The following is a 20443-nucleotide window of genomic DNA, read 5'->3' as shown; positions in this document are numbered from 1 at the left end:
TTGCCCAAACACCTGTATCCAGGAACACCCGTGGTTCTACACTCAGGTTGGTTCACACACAGCAATGACCATAGATACCGGCTGCTTTGAACACAGCCTTGTGCTCAGACAGTCCAGGGCCCTGTGCATATTCGGTGTGGGTCCCCTAGGTGCTTCAGAGACTGCCAGCTCTACTGGTGGCCTTGAGCACAGGGCAGCCTGGCATACGCTCTAACCCCTGCACATCCAGACAGTGTTAGGCTGGCGCACACACACCCAGGGCCTCGTTTCCCCGACTTTATTCAGTGGCACGTTCACAGCGGGGATGGGGGTAGACACAAGGTGGGGCCTGATCTGTCCTGGAGCCCTGGGGGCACCACACACCATGCACTACAGATGGGAGGGGGCACAGGGGGGCTTGGTGGCCCCAGCAAGAAGCCTGTACTGGGAGGAGACAGTGAGGAGGAGGTCCCCCAGCCCAGGCCCACAATGGGAGGGCCTGATACTGGGCTGAGGTTGAGGGGAGGGGGTAGGGGGCACAAAGTGTCTGTTCCAGAGGGGCCAAGTGGCCAAGCCTTACCCAGGACACAAGCCCACAGGGCGGGCTGGGGGACACTCTGGACGTAGAGCTGTGCCACTCTCCCTTTGCCCCTCTGGTGAGGGAGAGGAGGGTTTTGGGCTGGGCCAAGCAGCTACCCTGTCCTGCCCCATCCCATCCTCGGCCAGTCAGAACGGCTTTGATGTCTGCTTGAAGATGAAGCCTCGGTATGCGAGTGTCTTCATGATGTTGGCGATGTTCTTGCAGTCATCTAAAAAGAGGAAGAGAAGACATTTAGATGGGCCCCAGAGCCTTACCCTGTGGGCCCAGAGGTACACGGGTGGGGGTGGGAGGCAGGTTCAGATTCAGGAGCCATAGGCTCTAAACCAGTGGGTCCTATCCCCAGGTGGCAGTAACTCCAGCTTCAGGTTGGGCCGGGTGATGCTGGGCCCGCAAGAAGCCTGGTCTCAATGCTTCTGAGTCCCATAATTCATGCTGGAAATTGGCCGGCGTGTCCCTCCCTGGCCCCAGCGGTGATGTATGGGCACCGTCGCAGTAAGAAAAAGGCAGAGTAAATGTGTAATTTCTCCCTTGACGGCCCCCGGCCGCTGGGCGATCCTTCTTGTTGCCGCCGCGTGGGGACGGCCCGTCCGCCACACTCCGTCTTCCCGCCACCCGTCTTGATGTCTCCATTTCATTACTGTGCGGCCATTCATCACGCCCACGGCCAGGGTGACTTTGCCGGCACTTGCATGTGTGTGGGAGACGTGGCCCAGGCCATAATCACTGGTGACAAGGCACAAGCCTCGGCACTTCTGGGCCAGGGTCCCAGGCTCACGTGCTCCAGCAGCTACTGCCTGGGCGCCTGCTCCTGTGCAGCCCAGGCCGGTGGAGAGGGGCCAGGTCTGTGGTCCTCTTAACACCCTGGCCAGCAGCCTTCTACCAGACACGCCTGTGTAGCTCAGCCCAAGCCCCGCCTCTCCCACCCCGGCAGGCTTCAGCCCTGTCTCTGGCCATATCTCAGATTAAAGACATCCGTGCCTGCCAGACCCTGTCACAGCAGTTTCCTCAGTATTGACTGCCGTAAGAAACTCCATGGTGAAAACTGTCCTACACAGGAACAGGTACTCCTGGAGCCTCAGTATCATGGTCATGGCCCCGACGCCCTCACCTGCCTCCTCTTCCATCCCCCTCCCCCTCCCACAGGTGCTCTGCTCCTGTGCCGTAACCAGGACCTCAGCTGCCACCACCCTCGTGGGGTCGATGCCATGGTGGCAGAAGTATCGTACGTCGGTGTCATAATCAGGTGTGGGGGTGGTAAGGTCAAGGTGGGGTCAGGAGGCCCCTGCGTCTGTCAAGGACCAACCCCTTGCACTGAGCTCCCAGCCTGCCCTTGCCAGGACCTTAGACCAGGAAAGGGGACCCACCAGAGCTAGAAAAAGACTGTGGGAGTGGGAGGAGTCTGGTCAGGCCAGGCCCTGTATCATCAGCCAGACACCAGCTCTGCAGACCCGGCGCACAGCAGACGAGCTCTCTGGGTCAGGCCAGACAAGTCACACGGGGTCCTGTCTCTCAGAGCTCAATATGAATGTAGCTACAGTGGATGTGGGCATGGACAGGTGACCCAGGCACAGGGACACCTTGTTCCTCTAGGCGCTCGGGAAGCCATGAAGGCTGGTCTGAGGCAGAACAGTGAGAAGACAAATGGGTGGGTAGTGGCGGCCATGGCAACTCCAGACGTGACCCATCCCCATGGTTTATGGGCCGGACACGCGCCCCGCTCAGCTGAGGCCCCGTCATTTGTCTCCCTTAGTGTGCACGCCTGTGCTGTGGGGGCAGAGGGTGGAGGGAGGGGGCTGTGACAGGAGGAGCTAGGCAGTCGACAGGAAGGGGAATGGGGCAGGAATGGCTGTGCAGGAGGGGCGGGTCCCAGGAGTGGGGAGGGTTTATGACAGGGACCAGGGGCTGTCGCGGCACCCGTTGAAAGGGCTACGATAGGTGATTTTCTTCCCAAATAAATCTGGCCTTGTCAGGGCCCCTCCGATCCTTGCTGTCTCCGGCACTCTGGGGACCATGGCCGCTGTGCATATTAAGAATAAGTCCCCTCGTTATCTGCAATTACCCAGCGGCCACACACCTCATTTCTTCCAGCAGAAAAGAAAATTAGTTTTCTATTGACTTCATCTGGCTCCTCCCTCATTGCTGGACTAATTGCTCAATCTACCTCCCCTGGCCCAAGTGAATGTGCCCAGCTCCTCCCCCCAGGCCACCAGCCATCCAGTGGGGGAGCACTGACTTCCCACCTGTGCCTCGTCTGGAGCTGGGCAAAGGTCCATGTGCCCCAGTCTCACCCCTGACCTCTCCCCACTCTACACACCAGATGGCTTCATCCGCCTCCTGAACTTCTGAAAATTGCTGTCTCCAGTCTGGGCCTCTCTCCTGAGCTCCAGACCACAGATCCAAATGCCTCTGGAACATCTCTTCCTAGGTATCTATACAAACTCAAAACGTCCAGCAGTGAACTAATTTTCTCCCCCAAGCTCCTTCTCTCCCCTGTGTTCTCCATCCCAGTGAATGGCACTCCCAAATGTCCCAGAAGAAACCTGATTCAAGCTTGACATCCTGCCTGCCCCCCCAAATCCAATCAAGCGTGAACTGCAGGCTTTATCTTCTTCTCTGTCTCATCATCTACTTCCCCTCATTCTGGCACCACTTCCCAGTCCAGACCCCATCATCTCCTGCTCTTACAACAGCAGCTGGTCCTCTTTCTTTTCCCTTTAATCCATTCTCTTACAGCCAAAGTGATCTTTCTCACACAAATCTGATCACATTCTTTTCTCTTAAGTCCCTTCAGTGGCTCCCCTGCCCTCACTTTCAAGTCTACACACTCCTCATTATGACTTCAAGTTAAAGGCCCTGAAAAAACAGATCCCTGCTATCTCTGGTCTCACCCCCGTCACTCTCTACCCCCAATGCCCGGATTCCAACCTCAAGGAAGCACTTATGTTTTCTGAAAATGACAAAGTGGGTTTTGGAGTCAGACCTGTTTGTAGTCTTAACTTCGCCCACTGGCTGTGTGCCCTGCGGCAAGTGCCGAGTTTCTCCAAACTTCAGGTTCACTAGGGGTGACAACAGATACCACCTCAGTGTTACTGGGAGGACCGAACGGGTGATACACCCACATGTCTGCACATGCTGTGTTTGGAATACCTCCTCTCTTCCTGAAGGGAAGGCAAGGATGCTAGTTTTCTGGGTGACCCAATGGTGAGAAGGTGTATACTGTACAATCTGTGGCACAGATGACACAGGGGCCAGCACACTTGGTGAAACCACTTGTCACTCGCGCCACAAACTCTGACTGCTGACCCTGTCCACTGGGGATTCTGGAGTCTTCACTTGTTGCAACTGGTCCACCACAATGAAGAGAGACCCAGACGGGGGAAGACAGCCCTGAAAGCCGACCTAAGAGTCAGTGCAACCCACTGATCAGCACAGAGACAAATCTGGGCTTTTAACAGACCATAAGTTCAGAGAGAGCACCGGGTAAGCCTCCCAGAAAGTCCTCTGCTCGAAGCTCTGGGGCCACCTGGGTCAGCAGCCCCACCTTGTGGCATGTCATTGAGCTACTGAGGCCAGCCTGAGGCTGTTCTGGGGTCGGGGGCAGGGAGCCTTGTGCCCACAATGGAGGCCTCCAAGAGTAGGTCTTCCTCACCTCCAAATTCTAGAAGACTAACCTGTTTTTATGTTCCTGCAGGAACATCAACTTGTGACAAGACTGCCCTCTTCTTTGGGGGGGCATTAATATTTTTAATGTTGGAATTAATTCTTAATGTTTTTATATTGCCAAGGCTGTAATGGGGGGGGGGGTCGGCTGCATAAACCCCTCAGAGAGGTAAGTGGGGCCAGCACCTAACAAAGGATGAGCTTGCTGGCTGGCTCCAAGGGTAGTCAAATATCTGCTTGGCAAAATAGCTGCTAGTGGAAGGGTGGCTCAGATCGCTTAGGACAGCTGGTGAGAACACACACAGGGCAACCACCTGAGGCTGACATGCTCCAGTTGGCTGCACTTGTCTGGGAATTGAATGGTAGAGGACAGGATGCAGAGCCTGGGCCAGGGCCACCCTCAGGAGGGAAGGGACCCAAGGAAGCTCTTGGAAGGCCATCTATTCATGCACTCATTCATTCAGCAAATACACACTGACACCTTCTGTGTGCCGGCTGCGCAGGGCCCTGCTGGGCCACAGGGCTGCAGACTCTGCAGCTCCCTGCCCTCGAGGAGCTCAGAGACTGCATCTATAAGTGGTGCAGTGTGAACAGTGCTATGAGAGAAGGAGGCACAAAAAAGAGCACTTTGTTCAGTCCAAGGATCAGGAAAGGGTTCCTGGGAGGACGAAGTTAAACATGCAGAGAGGGCCGGCCAGCAAGTTGGGGTTGAGGTGGGGAGGTGTTCTCAGCATATGGAACAGCACAGGCACATTTCTGGAGGGGAAATGTGGAGTGTCCCCCACAAATTTAAGTTGAGCAGGTGGGGGATGATGAAGAATAAGAGGCAGAGGAGTGGCGAGATGAAGGCGGCGAGGTCAGCAGTGGCCATCTAGAAGAAACCCTGCAGAGCCCCGAATGCCAGACTAAGGAGCTTATAATTTCACTCTTCTGGGAATGATGGGGAGACTCACATGTTTGAGGAGGCGCATGACAGGACCCGATTTGTGTTTCAGAATTATCTTTCAAGGATTAGAGGTGCTAACGCGGAAGGCAGAGACAGCAACTAGCGGACTCTACTATGTATTTCTGGTCCAGGCCAGAAATGGTAGCCCAGAACTAGGCCAGTGGTGGTGGAAATGGAGGTGGAGATATACTGGTGGTGTGGAGAAGCAGATGGAGGCAAGAGATTTTTAGGAAATAGAATGAGCAAGACTTAATGAGGGGACTGGGAGGGCTGGAGGGATGCGTCTAGGATCTGAGTGCCACTCACTGAGATGAGGCAAACCAGAGAAGGTGCAGGTTTGGGGCAGTGATGAACGTACCTTCGGATGTATTAAGTCTTGAGATTTCTACGAGACAGCTAAACTTATCAGGCATTTCTTTTATGGCTTCTGGGCTTTATATCTTGCTTAAACAGGCCTTCTCTATCCCAGTGTTATTAGAAAACTATCATGTACTTTCTTTGAATACTTTTTGTATTTAATTTTTTAATCTGTCTGGAATTTACTTTTGTATGTGGTGAGAAGTAGAAGATCTAACTATTTTTACCCTAGTGGATAGCCAGTTGTCCTGTCACCAATTGATCAAACTGTCCACACCTGCCCCGTGCTTTTGAAACAATGCCTCCATCTTATAGACCATCCCCACACATGGATCTGTGGGAGCCAGGAAAGAGAATGAACGTGAAATGATCAAAGAGGCAAACCAGATTGAGAGGATACCTGGAGCAGCAGGGTGACAAGCCGCTGACCTTACAGGGCTGTGAGGCAGTGTGCCCTAAAGGAAGACTTAGACACAACCTGAGGCCTCCTGCCTAAAAAGCTCAGCCAGGCAACACATCTTATGAGTGATCTCCAGGTGCTGGTGAGGAACGGGGCCGGAGCCCACGGAGCAAAGACGGGTGGAGAGAACAGCACAAGGAGCAGGAACCATGACAAGGAAAAGAGAGCAAGAACCTGGCACGTGTCGACATTCTAGAACCTCGTCTTGTTTCCACCTCTTTCTGTCTGTCTGTTAGGACACCTTGGCAGCAGCGTGCCTGAGCGCAAAGTGTCAGTGGGACTGCCGGATCAAATATGTTCCCAGCCCCACATGGAACACACTTATACTAAAAAAGTTATTTGCTGTTTATCTGTTTAAATTCTAATTTAACTGATGTTCCTATATTTTTATTGCTAAACTGGCAACTTGGTGCTGGGGGCCAGCATCTCAAGCCATGGTTGGGTGCAATTCAGAGCACAACAGCAAATAGGAACTCAGAAGAAAGGAAGCCAAGGCAGGGAATTTAGGACTAAACCAGCAGAGGGCCCCTGTATATCCTTAGATTCTGGGTTCGAATCCAACCTCCATCACTTAGTAACTGTGTGAACTTGAGCAAATTACTGTACTTTATTTAACCTCTGTTTTTGGATTCTTCTCCTCTAAAATGGGAATAATAATGATAATTATAGCAACTACTTCCCTCACAGGGTTGTTAAAAAGATGAAATGAGTTTTTATTTGTGAAGTGCTTAAAACAGTGGCTGGGTTAGTTATTATTAGTAGTATTGGTGTCGTTATTCCAATAATATCCAATAATAATATTGTTATTCCAACAGAAATACACTGATATCCCCCAACCCCTGTTCCTTGTCCCAGATGTGGCCCACAGAGTCCCCTGGGCCCCCGGACAGGGTGACCTCGGCCCACCCAACACGCCCTCCAGACATAGATTCCCTTCTCCCCACTGACACGGCTCCCACGGCTCCCTCCCGCTTCCCCCCAGACTGGCCGTTATAGCCTCAACTCCAAAGTGACCCTTTCTTCCAGCCCTCCCCGCATCCCCCCTCCACCCCACCGAGGTGCCTGGAGGTGCCACAGGGCTGATGGTGAAGGATGACGGTGGTTCCACAATAAGGGGAAAAGGCAATTTCATCTTGATTAGCAGGCGATTTCTCTCTCCGTAATAAGCGCGCTCCAAATAATTAGCGTGTTTTACGTAATAATGAAATTACAGAAATGCAGTCCACTTATTCAAACAACTCACCATTACCATATTTTTAAATATTAGACTTAATTAGAGTTTATCACTTTGGAGAAGTATGCGGACCGAAGATGTTTTTAAAAAAATCCTCATAAAGTGTTTATTAAGCGCTGGTAAAGCTGGGATAATGATGTGTTTGGAAATTAAGGCAATCAAACACTTACCGCCGCTTCTGGAGGCCGGGCATGGAAATGAGGCCATTACACGCCCATTACCCGCCAGCTCACAGCCACTTGGGGGGCGGGGAGAGGATGTGCCTGGCCGAGAGGGCACAGTGCCCAGAAACGCCTGTGCCAACAGCCCACAACAGCCTGACCAGTAAGCACAGCATCACTTACAGGACATCTGGCCACCAGGAGCCCAACTCAAACCTGGCCAGGCAAATGACTGGACAGGTCCCAAATGCCAAAGAAGACACCCAAGACTAACCCAGGTCCAGACTCCCAGGCCTGGCAGGACATATCAACTTCATTTAAACCCCAGTGCAGAGTGGGGACAGAGCCAGATTGGGCAGTCAGAGAGGTCAATGAGAAGAGGTGGAGGCTGAGGAAGCTACAGACCCGAGTGTCCACTCCCAATTCTGGGCTACACAGGAAGGGGCAGCTAGGGTGGTGGAGAAGAGTCTAAGAGGAAGCTGGGGAACTGAGCTGGGAGCCAAAGACGCAGAGGAGCCAGGGGCCAGGCTCAGCAACACACCTGGGGACAGACTCAGACTGGGGAAAGTAGGCAAGAAGGGTGGCGGGAGAGGGGCTGGTGGCTCCAGGCCCCATTTATCCCGGTGAATAACTAATTCCAGAATTTATAGTGCTGGGTTTTTGTTCTGTGGCCATTTATATCTGCGAGGGGAGGAAATGAAGAGGCAGCGCGGATGCCACATCCTTCTGTGTTATTGCTTGTCTGCCATTTGCAAATCATTATTAATTGTGGGCCCTGGTGGCGGGCTGGGCCGGGGCCGGGCTGGGTACATCCACATAGCTCTTCATCAAGGACCCCAGCCGCTGCCCCAGAGAGCCAATTACCCCGCCCTGATTGGGATCAGATAAAGAGGGAATTTTTACAAATTAGGGAATAAATAGAATTTCCACACAGGGCGCGGGCAGGACCTGAGAGGCTGTAATGAAAAACCATCCGTCACCATCAGCGCGGGCTGGGCACATAGCCCCGGCACTCCCTCCCTTTGTGGGCCCACCCTCATGCTCAGGGGCCTGGACGTACAGGTCTAAGGACACCCCAACCCCTCCAAGTCCGGAAGCAGGGAGAGGAGTTCCCAGTGGGGCGCGTGTATGCCCTCTGGGCCCCAGCTCTGACACTGTCCCTAGTGCTTCTCCCTCAGGGTCTTGACGAGGAGGAGACTGAGGCAGTCCTGAGAACGACCAGAGCTGGGGACCACGGGGCAAAGACCACATCCACGCCCCTCCAGCTATGGCAGCCCTAGGGCAGAGCCCCGGCCCGTGGACCACTCACTCTGGGTTCCCATTAGCGCTCCTCCCCTTGGATCATTAAATATGTATATCTTATTACACGCCTTGTTAGAGTATCGAGCTCTATTGACTGATGATAAATCCTGAGCCTCGTCCTGGCCATAAATTTATCTGGAGATGATGAAGACTCAATAATCTAGTCAGGCAGATAATATCATCGGGCCTTAAAAAAGATCATTACATTATATGTCAGAATTAAAAGTGAAATACGCCATAGTAACAGGGCGGCTGCTCTGGCCATTACAACGGGTGCCCGCCTCCCCTCACTCATCCCCAGCCAAGGCCCCATCCAGGTAGAGGGGCCAAGAAGCCTCGCCCTCCTCTTGGCTCTGGATGCCACAGATAAAAGTGCCTGATAACCTAAGGCAAAGTGAAGGGGACCTGGCCTGGGAGGGGACAGGGGAAGAGGTGGCTACTGAGAACAGCTGAGCACCTCTGCCATACTTGGCAGCCACTTCTGCCCCAACCGAGCTCCCAGCTGACCCTGTCCCTAGGGGTCTCCTGTGGGACTGTCTTCTGGGGGTCCTTGAGTGGCTCCAACAGGAAGGTGACAGGGCTTCACACCCTTCCAGAGTGGCCTGACCAATCAGGGCAGATTCTTTCCAAAATGTTGACACAGGGATAGGGAGAGGTTAGGCTACTTGTGTGTATGCCCTAGGCACCTGTGACCTGGCCCCAGACCCATGTGCCAGCAGCATATCTGAGGCCTTTCCTGTGAGCATGTGCTATCAATCCAGACCACGGCCACCTCCTTCCCGAGAGCCCTGCCTGTCACAGCCTCTACATCCTGTCCTTTGAGAAACTTGCCGCCAGCCTCTTGTTCTTTGAACTCAGCACTAACAACCATCTCCATTATATCTTATTTTCACCCATTTCCACAGTCACACCCTCCACCTTGTTAACATCCTCCACTGTGCTACCTTTTTTTTTTTTGCAGTACGCGGGCCTCTCACTGTTGTGGCCCCTCCCGCTGCGAAGCACAGGCTCTGGACTCGCAGGCTCAGCGGCCATGGCTCACGGGCCCAGCCGCTCCACAGCATGTGGGATCTTCCCGGACCGGGGCATGAACCCGTGTCCCCTGCATTGGCAGGCGGACTCTCAACTGCTGCGCCACCAGGGAAGCCCCACTGTGCTACCTTTGAAATGTTAAATTCAAATATTCCCAGTTACTGACGATAATATGCTTTTCATTTCATCTCACTGGAACCTCGAAACTGTTTATATCCCTAATATCTCCAGATACATTCCCCTCCTGTGTTCACCTTTTTCCCCGTCCACTTTTGACTGCTTACCCAACAGCCACTCCCCTTCTGCGAAGCTGGCAGAGCCCACTCCTCCCTCCCTGACCAAGGGAAACCTCTGTGGTCTGAGCCATTTGTGGGGATCCTACCCCCTTGCCAGCCATGGGTTTAGGAGTGGCCAAGGGTGCTGGCTACTGGGATATGATGGTAAGCTTGCTGAAAGACCTTCAAGGAAAATTTCTTCACTCTTACGAAGAGAACCATGAGGGGAAAATAGTCCAGTATATTCTGCTGGATGTTTTCATGTCTGCACATAATGTCTGGGACTGCAGAAGCCATATTCCAACCCTGAGGGGACTTAGCCTGTGAAGAACATGCTGAAGATAAAATAACAGAACCATGGAAAAAAATCTGGGTCCTTGATGACATTGCTGAGATGCTGAATTAACCAACCCTAGGATCACCTTACCTCTTTTGTGAGGGAATAAACCCTCTTATTATTTAAGATTTAAATTGGGTTTTCTTTTTCTGTAGCCAAAAGCTTATTAACACACAGAATGTAAAGGCAGGAAAGAGAATGACAAAACAAATGAAGGGAGGCAAAGGGCAATGAGGACACTATTTCAGGCTAGGAAGCTGGTAACCCTTGTTATGCTCTCTTAAAACATTTGCTCAGGGCTTCCCTGGTGACACAGTGGTTAAGAATCCACCTGCTAATGCAGGGGACACGCTTTCGAGCCCTGGTCCAGGAAGATCCCACATGTCGCGGAGCAACTAAGCCCATGCACCACAACTACTGAGCCCGCATGCCACAACTACTGAAGCCTGCGCGCCTAGAGCCCGTGCTCCACAACAAGAGAAGCCACCGCAATGAGAAGCCTGTGCACCGCAACGAGGAGTAGCCCCCGCTCACCACAACTAGAGAAAGCCTGCACGCAGCAACAAAGACTCAACGCAGCCAAAAATAAACAAATTTATAAAACAAACAAACAAACAAAAATTTGCTCAAATTGTCTCCTGCTGTATCTCAGGACACAGGCCATGTTACCATAAAGGCTAAAAGAGTCAAGTTTAGGTGGGAACCCAGGTGAAAACAGAGGGAAGAAAATACAACTTTACAGAGAAACGATTTTTACGTCTCTGACTTGCAATTTAAGTTGACTTTTTCAAAGTCCTACGGCAACACAAAATCATGAGACTCAAGGCTTCTTTCTCCCCTGCCCTTCTTAGCATGTCGTTTCCAATTTCCAGGTTATCTTATGGCCCAAAATGGCTGCTGAAGCTCCAATCATCACGTCCACATTTTAGGAAAGAGGAAGAAGGAAAAAGCAAGAATAATGTACTTTCCAGCTAAGTCATTTCCCTTTCAGTATTGTTCCTGGAGGACCCACACACTTTTCCTTTTCTCTCACTAGCCAGAACTCAGAGACATAACCATATCCAGCTGTATGAGAAACTAAAAAAAAAAAAAGTAGTCTTTTAACTGGGTACACCCTGCTGCCCCTAATTATCCAGGGGCTCTATTTAGTGAGGAAGAAGGTCAATGGCTACTGGGTACATACCAAGCAGTTTCTGTCCTAGCAACATAACTGGTACACCTCGCTTTGGAGCTTGGATTCTATGGCCATCATCTTAGTCCTTTCTTGCCAATCGTCTCAACTCTCTTGCTCCCCTATTCTCCCATCACCCTTGCCTGGAAAAACCCAAACACTGCCTTCTCTATGCTTACCTCTGGGCTGAGTGTGACTAGAGAAAACTGAAACCTTACAGATTCATGCAAGTCATAAAATCATAGTCATCAACCTCAACTGGGTGTATAAAACCGCCCCATTTCCTACGTGCCTGATCAGTGTGCATGCTCTCTCTCCCTTTCTCGCTAGTTCAATTTCCAACTTTCTCTACTTTCCACAACTCTCAAACTCCCTACCCCCAACATCACCCTGACCCTCTCACCCACACAACCTCATCTCCGACTTCACAGGAAACACAGAAGCCACACCCCTGCACCTGTGCCAGTCCTCTCCTTTCACCCTGATACAAGAGAGGAACTGTCCTGATGTCACTTCTGAAGCCCATCCCCCCACTCCACCTGGTTTCTGGAGTCTAACCCAACTGCCTTTTCAGGGGTCTTACTTTGTGAGTAACCCCCTTTCTCTCTGATGTAGCTTCAGTTGCTTCTTCTGCACTGGTTCCTTCATGTAAACATGTAAATATATTAAATCTCTCCCATCTTTAAAAACAAGCTCCCTTTAATTCCTTTTCCCTTTTCCCATGTGGCTAAGACCCAATCTTTCCTCCCTTTCATAGCCAAAGGTCTCATTTCCTCCTCTCCCACCCTGTGATCTGATTTACCCCAGCAGCACCTTACCAAACTGCTTTCTCTAACAATCCTTATGGCCTCATGGGGCTGAAGTCCAATGGAAGCTTTTCAGGTTCAGATCAACTCAGTGGACTGACTCATGCCTTGAAACTCTTCCCTCGGTTTCAGTGACACCACGTTTTCTCCACTACCCTCCTCCAGCTCCCCTGTCTGCGCCTGCCTTTTCTCTTGACTCCCCCTAAGAGGTGGGTGTTGCTCAGAGTGGTCGTTGGCCTTCTTCCCTTTTTACTGTCTGCACTCTCCGTGGGCAAACTTATCCACCCCTAAGCTTTATTTATCATATATTTTCCCATAGTCTCTAAACCTGTATGCCTACTACCACGATCCTGGTCCAGGGCACCACCCTCCCTCATCCAGGTGACATTAGTGCCCCAGCCAATCTCCTCTATAGCGTCCTTCTAAGCCACAAATCTGGTCATTTCACTGCCTGGCTTAAACCCCTTCAGTGATCCTGGAACTGAAAAAGGACATCAGTAGAAATGCTGGTGAAACTGAAGTAAGGCCTTTCGTTTAGTTAACAGTAAAGTCATACCAATGTTAATGGCCTGGTGCTGATAGTTGTACTATGATTGGGTAAGATGTTAACACTAGGTAAAAATGGGTAAGAAAGGTTTCTGCAAATGTAAAATGAGTTCCAAGTAAAAAGTTTAAGAGTTAATAATTAAAACGACAGCCATCACCACCACTTCCAACGGTGCCTCACTGCTCTCAGGAGAGCATCCAAACTTCTACATTAAGTTCTGGAGATCTGCCCAGGTGTCCCCCTCGGGCCTCATCTTTCCCACTCTCCTGTTGGACCGTGGAGTTCTGGCTCTTCTCCCTCATGTGTTTTTTCACGTGCTCTTCCTTCTGCCTGGGAAGCTCCTCCCCCACTTCTCAGCTGGAGTGCCCCCTCGTCTATCCTGAAGGATGGAGGCTTGCTGTGGTTTCCTGAGGTGACTTACCTGCGCCCCCATGTAGGCGTTAGGAACCTCTTCTGTGTGTTCCCACAGCACCCATGTTCCTCCATGTGACTGCCTCTGTCACTCCCTGCTGGACCACAAACCCTTTGGGGGCACTAAGGTTACCTCAACAGACACCCTCGGTAAATATGTATTAAGTGTAGGGAAGGAAGGACTGGAGGAAAAGAAAGAGGGAAGGGTGGAGGGACAAGATCACAGGTGAGCCTACTCCAGCCCTGACATCTGCCACCTGAAGCCCAGACAGGCCCAGGCCCTGAAAATCAGTCACAGTCCTTCCTCAGATTCCAACGTGCCGGTGGCTTCGGCCCCTTCCCCACCTCCACTCCTTCCTAGTACCTTCATTTCCTCAGGACCTGCTGTGCCAGGAGACTGGCTGGGACCTGAGCTCTCAATTGACCTGGCCAGCCTGTCCTGAACCAAGACATCTGGGGGCAGAAGCTGTGGTGCTGGGGCTCCGTACTCCCCGCCAATGATGCCCTGGAAAAGGGCCCGGCGATGCCTAGGGACTCTGGGAGGGGGGGCTGCCCTCCCTAAGCCCAGTCCCACCTGGTAAATATTTCATCCTCAAGCTGCTCAGCTAATCCCTATTAATTTCAATACCGCTGCCTTGCCTGGCTCAGCTCCCAATGCATTATTTATCCCCTTTGTTTGTTTGTCACTAACAGGTGGGCCCCAGCGGAGGCGCTGACTGGGGACAAGCCCACTCCATCACAGTGTGGCTGTGAATTAATCATGAGGACTAATGGGAACCACCTCAGCTCCAGGCACTTCCCTAGCCCCCTCCCCCTGCCCTGGCACCCAGGGGTGGGCCGGGCCACCTCAGCTCAATTTAACTCAATTCAAAATGACACATCTTACTCACTATCTACCCACAAGAGTCAGACACTATGTTATGCTTTGGGGATACAAGCTGAACAAAACAGACACAGATTCCTGCCCTCAGGGAACTTACAATCTAGTGGGGGAGAGAGGCACTAAACAACTTCTTAATGAGGACTGTGACGGGATGCTCCAAAGGGGGAGTGCACAGAGGAGGGGTGCTGACCAAGGCTACGAGTCAGGGAAGCTTCCTTGAAAAGCAAACTGAGCTGTGCTCTGCAGGAGGAGCGGGACTTGATTAGGCCAAGCGTGGGAATGGGGGCTCCCAAGGAAAATAAAGCCACGTGGGAAGGCCCTGAGGTGAGCGAAGGCATGGCAGGTTCCAGAAAATGAGGGAGGGCATTGTGCACGGGGCACGAGGAGAGAGGCTTGAGAAGGGAGCACTCTTCTCCCTGAATGACCAGCATCTGTCCCGGCGGATTAGCACAGAGTCCTCCTGAACACCCGGACACAAGCACACACTCACACCGCCTCTGCCGACTTGAACAACATACGATTGCTTGACCTTGCGCCTGCGACACCGGAGAGGCGGTCAAGATTATGAACCTTCAACTGCACAGATCAGGAAACTCAGGCGAGCATCTGGCCTAGAGGCTTCTGAGGGGGCCAGCGTGGGCCTTAGCACCCTGGGGCTTAGGTGTGCCCGTGGCAGGCCAGGGCTGGGGACACCGACCGGCCTCGGCCACAATGCTCACATCACCCCCCAGGAAGGAACCTGCCTCACCTCTGAAAACCCAGCACTGGACGGGGCACCCACAAGATGTCAGCAAACACCTGCTGAGTGAATGATCCCACAAGAGTGAATCTCTCTCTGGGGAAATCCTTCCCCAGAGATCTAAATAGACGGAATGAGCTAACCTGTACGCAGGGTGTTACAGTAATTTCATAGTAAGCCTCACAGTAAGCCTGAGAGGTAGGAGCCATCATCAGCCCCATTTTAAAGAGGAAGAAACAGAGGCCCTGGATGGTGAATGACTTACCCAGGACCACACAACCTGAAGTGATGGGCCGTAACCAGGATGAGGTCAGCCTGGCTTCAGGCTCCTGGCTCCCGCATATCCATAGATCTAACCCCTCTGTGGGGGCTTTTCCTCAGGGATCTCCCTTGGTGACTCCAGGTACCCTAGTTCTTGAGGACAATCCTAAAAGGCACCTTGTTTACGCACCAAGTGTAGCTCTGCCAGGGCAGAGACCTCATTGTGCACACGATCAGGGGTGTGTAATTCTATTCAAAGTGGCCACTTTGAAAATCCATGTGTCTCCAGGCTCTCCGTCCATCATGGTGTCAAGTCCTGGAGCAGAGGCATCCGTCAGCGCCTCCCAACGCCATGGTCTGTGTGCCCGCATGCCTGATCCCGCCCACGCACCTGTCCTTGGCTCGGGGTCTGCTCTGGCAGCACTGCCCCGCCCTGTGAGAAGGCTCAGGCTAGCCTGCCTGCTTGTCCCAGCCTTACCCCTGCCTTCAGGCTAGCCTGACTGCCGGGCCCCACCCCTGCCCCAAATGCCTCCTCTGCCCTACCGGGTCTCTGTTCTCTTGGAGCTAGGCAGCCAGCGTGGAGGCAGCCTCGATAACTCGCTAACGTGCTGCCCATGCTGTTCTTAAAAATTTATGACTGTGCAACATGAAAAATCCGGCTGAGGAGCCGTCATTAGCGGCGCTGCCTCCCTCCCCCACCAGGGCCGCCCTCGTAAATTGAGATTTATGGCTGCAGCAGGCGGGGCGGGGGCGAGTGCAGACGGCGAGGATGCTGTGGCGGAGACAGGCAGAGGCCGATGAGGCCGCGATGGGGCCGGGGGCTCCCCCCTGCGGCAGCTCCGGTTCATCGCAGTCTGCGGAGATACCTACCGAGAGTAACGTCTGGCCTGGGGTGCCGGCCTAGCGCGGATGCTGATTACGTTTAGCAGTCGGACTGCAGAGGGAGGAGCCAGTCCTGTGCCAATCACTGGCTCCTTGAGGTGTAAGGCCAGATCCTGAAGTCCAGGGGCAAGCAAGCAAGGGCCTCTTAGTAGGATGACTTGGGGAGGGGGAAGGTTGGACCTAGGGAGGAAGGATCATCCTTGCTGGGGTCACAGGGCCTGGGCCCCCCAGAGTCAGCTTCTCCAACCAGAAGCATCTAGTTTGGGCTGTGACTGTGATATCCCAACCAGAGAATTGAAGGGGAGGGAGGGAGGAAGGAGGATGCCAGGACCCTTCCCTTCCCTCTCCTTTCTCTGGTAAGAAGGGCCAGTGGAGAGGATGTTAAAGGCAGGAGGGCAAGGACTGGACCAGTCACAGAGCCTCCCCTGACAGAGGCCAGGCTGGGGCTGAAGAGGAGAGGAGGTGAGCCCATGAGCCTGCTGCCCACTCCCCCGCAGGCCCTCCCGATTACCTCCCCTCTGCCTCCCCCCCTGCTCACTTAGCCCTGTCAGCCAGGCCATTATGAAATTGGGGTTTCATTTACAGACTAATTAAACATTACAGCTTGTTCACAATTACAACGCGGGGATGAGGGAGTAACTAATTACGGAAGAAATGAGCTAACATTTATCTCTGCTCCCACCCTGCCTCTACCCACTTCCCCCAACCCCCCGCCCCAATCTGGCTTCCTCCCACTCTCTGGTCAGTACCAGCTCTCAAGGCTTATTACCTAGGATGGGGGACTGGAAGGGTACCCACCCAGACACCAGGTTGGGCTGCGGTTCCCAGCTACCCCAGGGGAGGGGCTTAGCTCCCAGAGCCCTGCCACCAGAGATAGTCAGGGTTTTTGTGCAAGACCCCGTGGATGTAAGGACCCTGTGATGGTACGTGTGGCCCTCATATGGGGGGTGGGGACCTGCTCTGGTGTACAACTGTGACAGCACTGTGGAGCCATGTGGCCCTGTGTATCTTTATCTTGTGGGGCAAGGTTTTGCTGTGACTGCTGCAGACAAAGATTTGTGTGACAGGTTATGAGCGTGAATGATCCATGCCCTAACCCCCAAACCCCCAGGGCAGAATACAAAAGAACCAGGCAGCTGCAGGTGATGGTCTAAGCGGGCCTGGGATGTGGCCCAGGCAGCTCCAGGACCAAATCCCCACCGGGGCAACCTTATTCACTCCCTCAGAAGCAAGAGGCAAGCAGGGTTACCCTGCCCTAGGGCTCATCTCGTCCCTGTCCTCGGGCTGGCCTTGGCTTCTGGCCAGATGCCCCCCTGGGGCCCAAGGAGCCTCCTGGGGGCCTGGGGTGCCCCCTGTGGGCAGGAGTCCTGGGGTCTGGCTGGCCTGCTGCAGAGTTTAATAATAGTAACAGTGAGAGTAAGCGTTTCCATCCCTCCTGCCTTTGGGCAGAAGAAGAAAGGAAAGAGGAGGGAGAGGAGGGAGTGGAGGGAGCGGGCTGAAGGGAGGCTTTGAGGCCTCAGAACTCACATCAAACGGCCGGATCTGGGCCTAATTGTCTGACCCCTGCCCCTGCCTTCAATCAGCTCTGCGGCTCCCCGCCCGCCCCTCGCCTAACTAGCAGCCATGTTCTCCTCATTAGGACAAGCTCCCCTTGCACACATGTCCCCGGACATGTCCCCAGCACTCGCAGCTCCCAACCCTGCCTGGTGGGAGGGTACAGCGGGGACCCAGTTTTGGCGGGGCTCCTGGGACAGCTCTTCCCTCAGCCACAGCTGGCTGGCCTGAGCAGCTCAGCACCTCTCCCTGAGCTGCAGGGTCCTGGATGCCACGTGCTGTGACATATCCCTGGGCTGGCTCAGCCGCTGGGTGCGTTCTGTCCTCTGTGTGTCCTTCGTGCTACAGCCCAACTGTCTCAGACACACAGCTCCTGAGGGCAAGATACATATGAATCCTGCCCCCTTCGGGCTGGTTCAGCTGTTTCAGCCCGGCTGGGGGTCTGGTCTGGGTCAGGGTCTGTGTTCAGAGGCTAGGAGCTGAAGGAACTTGTCTGCCTACTGTGCAAGGGTGGTTCCCTTAAGCAGATCCAGGCGTGGCGATGTGTGAGTGTCTGCGGCTGGTGGCATGGCAGTGAGGCAGGAGAGCTTGGTGGTTAAGAGCTCTGACCCTAGAGAGATGTGTGTTTAAATTCTAGCTCTCCCGCTTCCTGGCCCTGCTGCTTTGGCTGCATGACAACCTTCTTGAGCCTCAGTTTCCTTATATACAGTAGAGGTGACAGCCCCAATCTCACAGGGTTTGGGAATTCAATGAGATTACAGACATAAAGTCCTCTGTACTACATCCGGCACTCAGCAAGTCTTGTGGAAGGATACAGGTGTGGATGGCGGATTCAGACCAGACCAAACAAATTCCCTTCTCCACAGGCCACAGGCCTCGCTTCGTCCAGCTGGGTCAATAGTGTCAGGGACAGAAGGAGCTGTGAAGAAGGGTCCAGAGCCCTGCAGAAAAAAAGAGCAGCTCCCAGGGGACCCAGCTGATACCAGGGGCAGAAGCACCAATGCTGGAACCAAAGCTTGGGGGCAGGAATGTCACACAGCAGTTTCAGGTGGGAGGGGCAGGGGCCCAGCTTAAGGACTGTCAGGTGGCTTGAGGTCAGATAAGGTAGGTTAGTAGGGCTGGTCCATGAGGTATGGATCGTCCCTTGAGTACTGTGGGCTTGGAAGGAGGGGATGCTGTGAACACCACTGGAGTGAAGGCCGACTGGGCTGCTCTAGGTATTAATTCTCAGGGTACCAGACCTGTACAGGATTGGGGGAAGGGCTGGCCTGGTCTGGGCCCTGACATTGTCTCTCACCTTAAGCCAGTGGTAATGACTTGCAAATATTGATGAAAACACAAACTACAGAGACTGTGTTTTTCGGGGAGTGAAGGTGGGGAGAGGGGATAAGGAGGAAAATAAACTGAAATGAAGTCCGGTTATCTCCCATCTGTGGCTGCTCCTAATCCCCCAGCCCAAAGGAATCCAATGCAGCCCCTTATCTGCCCTGTCAATCACTCCATCACCGCCCACTGCTTGGTGGGCACCACACGCCCTCGCACACACTCAAGCGCATGCTCACACATGCACACACACGCACACACTCACTCCAACTCTTGCTCCAACACTCCTGCCCACCCCCCAGCCCATTACTCTTCTGAGTAGGAGCAGCCAGCACGCAGGTCCTGCCAGATGGATGCAATTTGCATAATATCAGCAGCAGAGGCTGCAAGATCACCAGGGGTCAGGGCGCTGACATCCCCGCTCAGTCTATCTGCAAGTGCTAATTTGGCCAGCATTGATCTGTCTTTCTGATTTCTTTGTCATTTACGTCTGCGATGGTTTGACAGGAGATACAGAGAGAGACAAGGGGAGGCCAAGCCAGGCCTGGGGCTAGGAAGGTAGGGAAACAAAGATTGCACTTCCCAGTGCATCTCACACACACAGAACACACACAGACATACACCAGAACCTCCTCCATCTATCTGTCACTACACTCATCCATCCGTCCATCCATTTTTCCATCTGTAGTTGCTCCTGAAGACTAGAGCCTGGTATCTGGCAAGGACCAGTTCCTCAGATGTCCCTGGACTCCAAGGGTGCCAGCTCAGGGGGGAAGGCGTGAGCAGCCCTGAGCACTAATGCAGGCAGGCCAGTGGAGGCCCTGTCAATGCCTGGAGACTTATCCCTCCTTGTGGCTGGCCATCCCCTGGCTCCTCACTTTCTCTGGGACACACTAGAAAGAACCGGACGGGGCAGAGAGGAAGGAGGTGGTGTAGGGGAGTGGTAGTGCTGGGGAAACAAGCACACTCCAGCTGTCTCTGAGCCTCCTCATAAGGCAGCTGTGCTGACTCCTCCCCTCCCAGCCCTGAAGATGGCCAAAGCAGGGGGGAGGGGGCGAGGCACCCCTCTGCCTCTCTGGGACAGGGCTATCATGTCTGCAGAAGCCTCATATCAACTCTTCACCACCCTCAGGTCATCCAAAGCCCAGACTGGGCTCTGGCTGATTCTGAAGCCCCCTAGCTCAGCCAGGAAGCCCAAGATCAGATCGGGTCTACATCCTACCTGCTGGACCCTTGGCCAGAGTCCCCACATTCTCCCCTTGGTAGGAAGGTTCACCACAGGGATGGGAACGCTGCCTGGGCAGGAGATGTCATGGGGAAGGGGAGGGGAGGAGAAGATGGGAATTCTGGGAAGGAAGAGCCCACTGCAGAGAGGTGGGCATGGTCACTCTGTCAAGGGAGGCAGAGGGGCTTGAGCCTTCCAAGGGTGCCCCCAGTGGCTCTGTCTTCACCCCACCTCTTTCCCTCGCCCACGGCAGCAGGAGCAGGTGATCAGAAGGAACTCCCTGCTGGGCAAGAGGGG

At 53.5% G+C, this 20443-nt stretch overlaps 1 protein-coding gene across 7 annotated transcripts in view; it reads right to left on the bottom strand.

The window, feature by feature from the left end:
- Positions 1-262: 262 nt before the first annotated feature.
- The window catches only part of ERI3 (ERI1 exoribonuclease family member 3), a 129663-nt gene continuing 109482 nt past the window's right edge, over positions 263-20443 (bottom strand). For all 7 annotated transcript variants that reach the window (XM_081220362.1, XM_081220360.1, XM_081220357.1 and 4 more), the window contains one exon: positions 263-788. In XM_081220362.1, the coding sequence (XP_081076488.1) occupies positions 706-788 (83 nt within the window). In that variant the 3' untranslated portion in view covers positions 263-705. The remainder of the gene's footprint in view (positions 789-20443) is intronic.

Source organism: Mesoplodon bidens (assembly GCF_964165515.1).
Source record: "Mesoplodon bidens genome assembly, chromosome: 2".
Classification (NCBI taxonomy): Eukaryota; Metazoa; Chordata; class Mammalia; order Artiodactyla; family Ziphiidae; genus Mesoplodon; species Mesoplodon bidens.
Note: the sequence above shows the minus strand (reverse complement) of the source record. Positions and strands in the feature narration are given on the sequence as shown.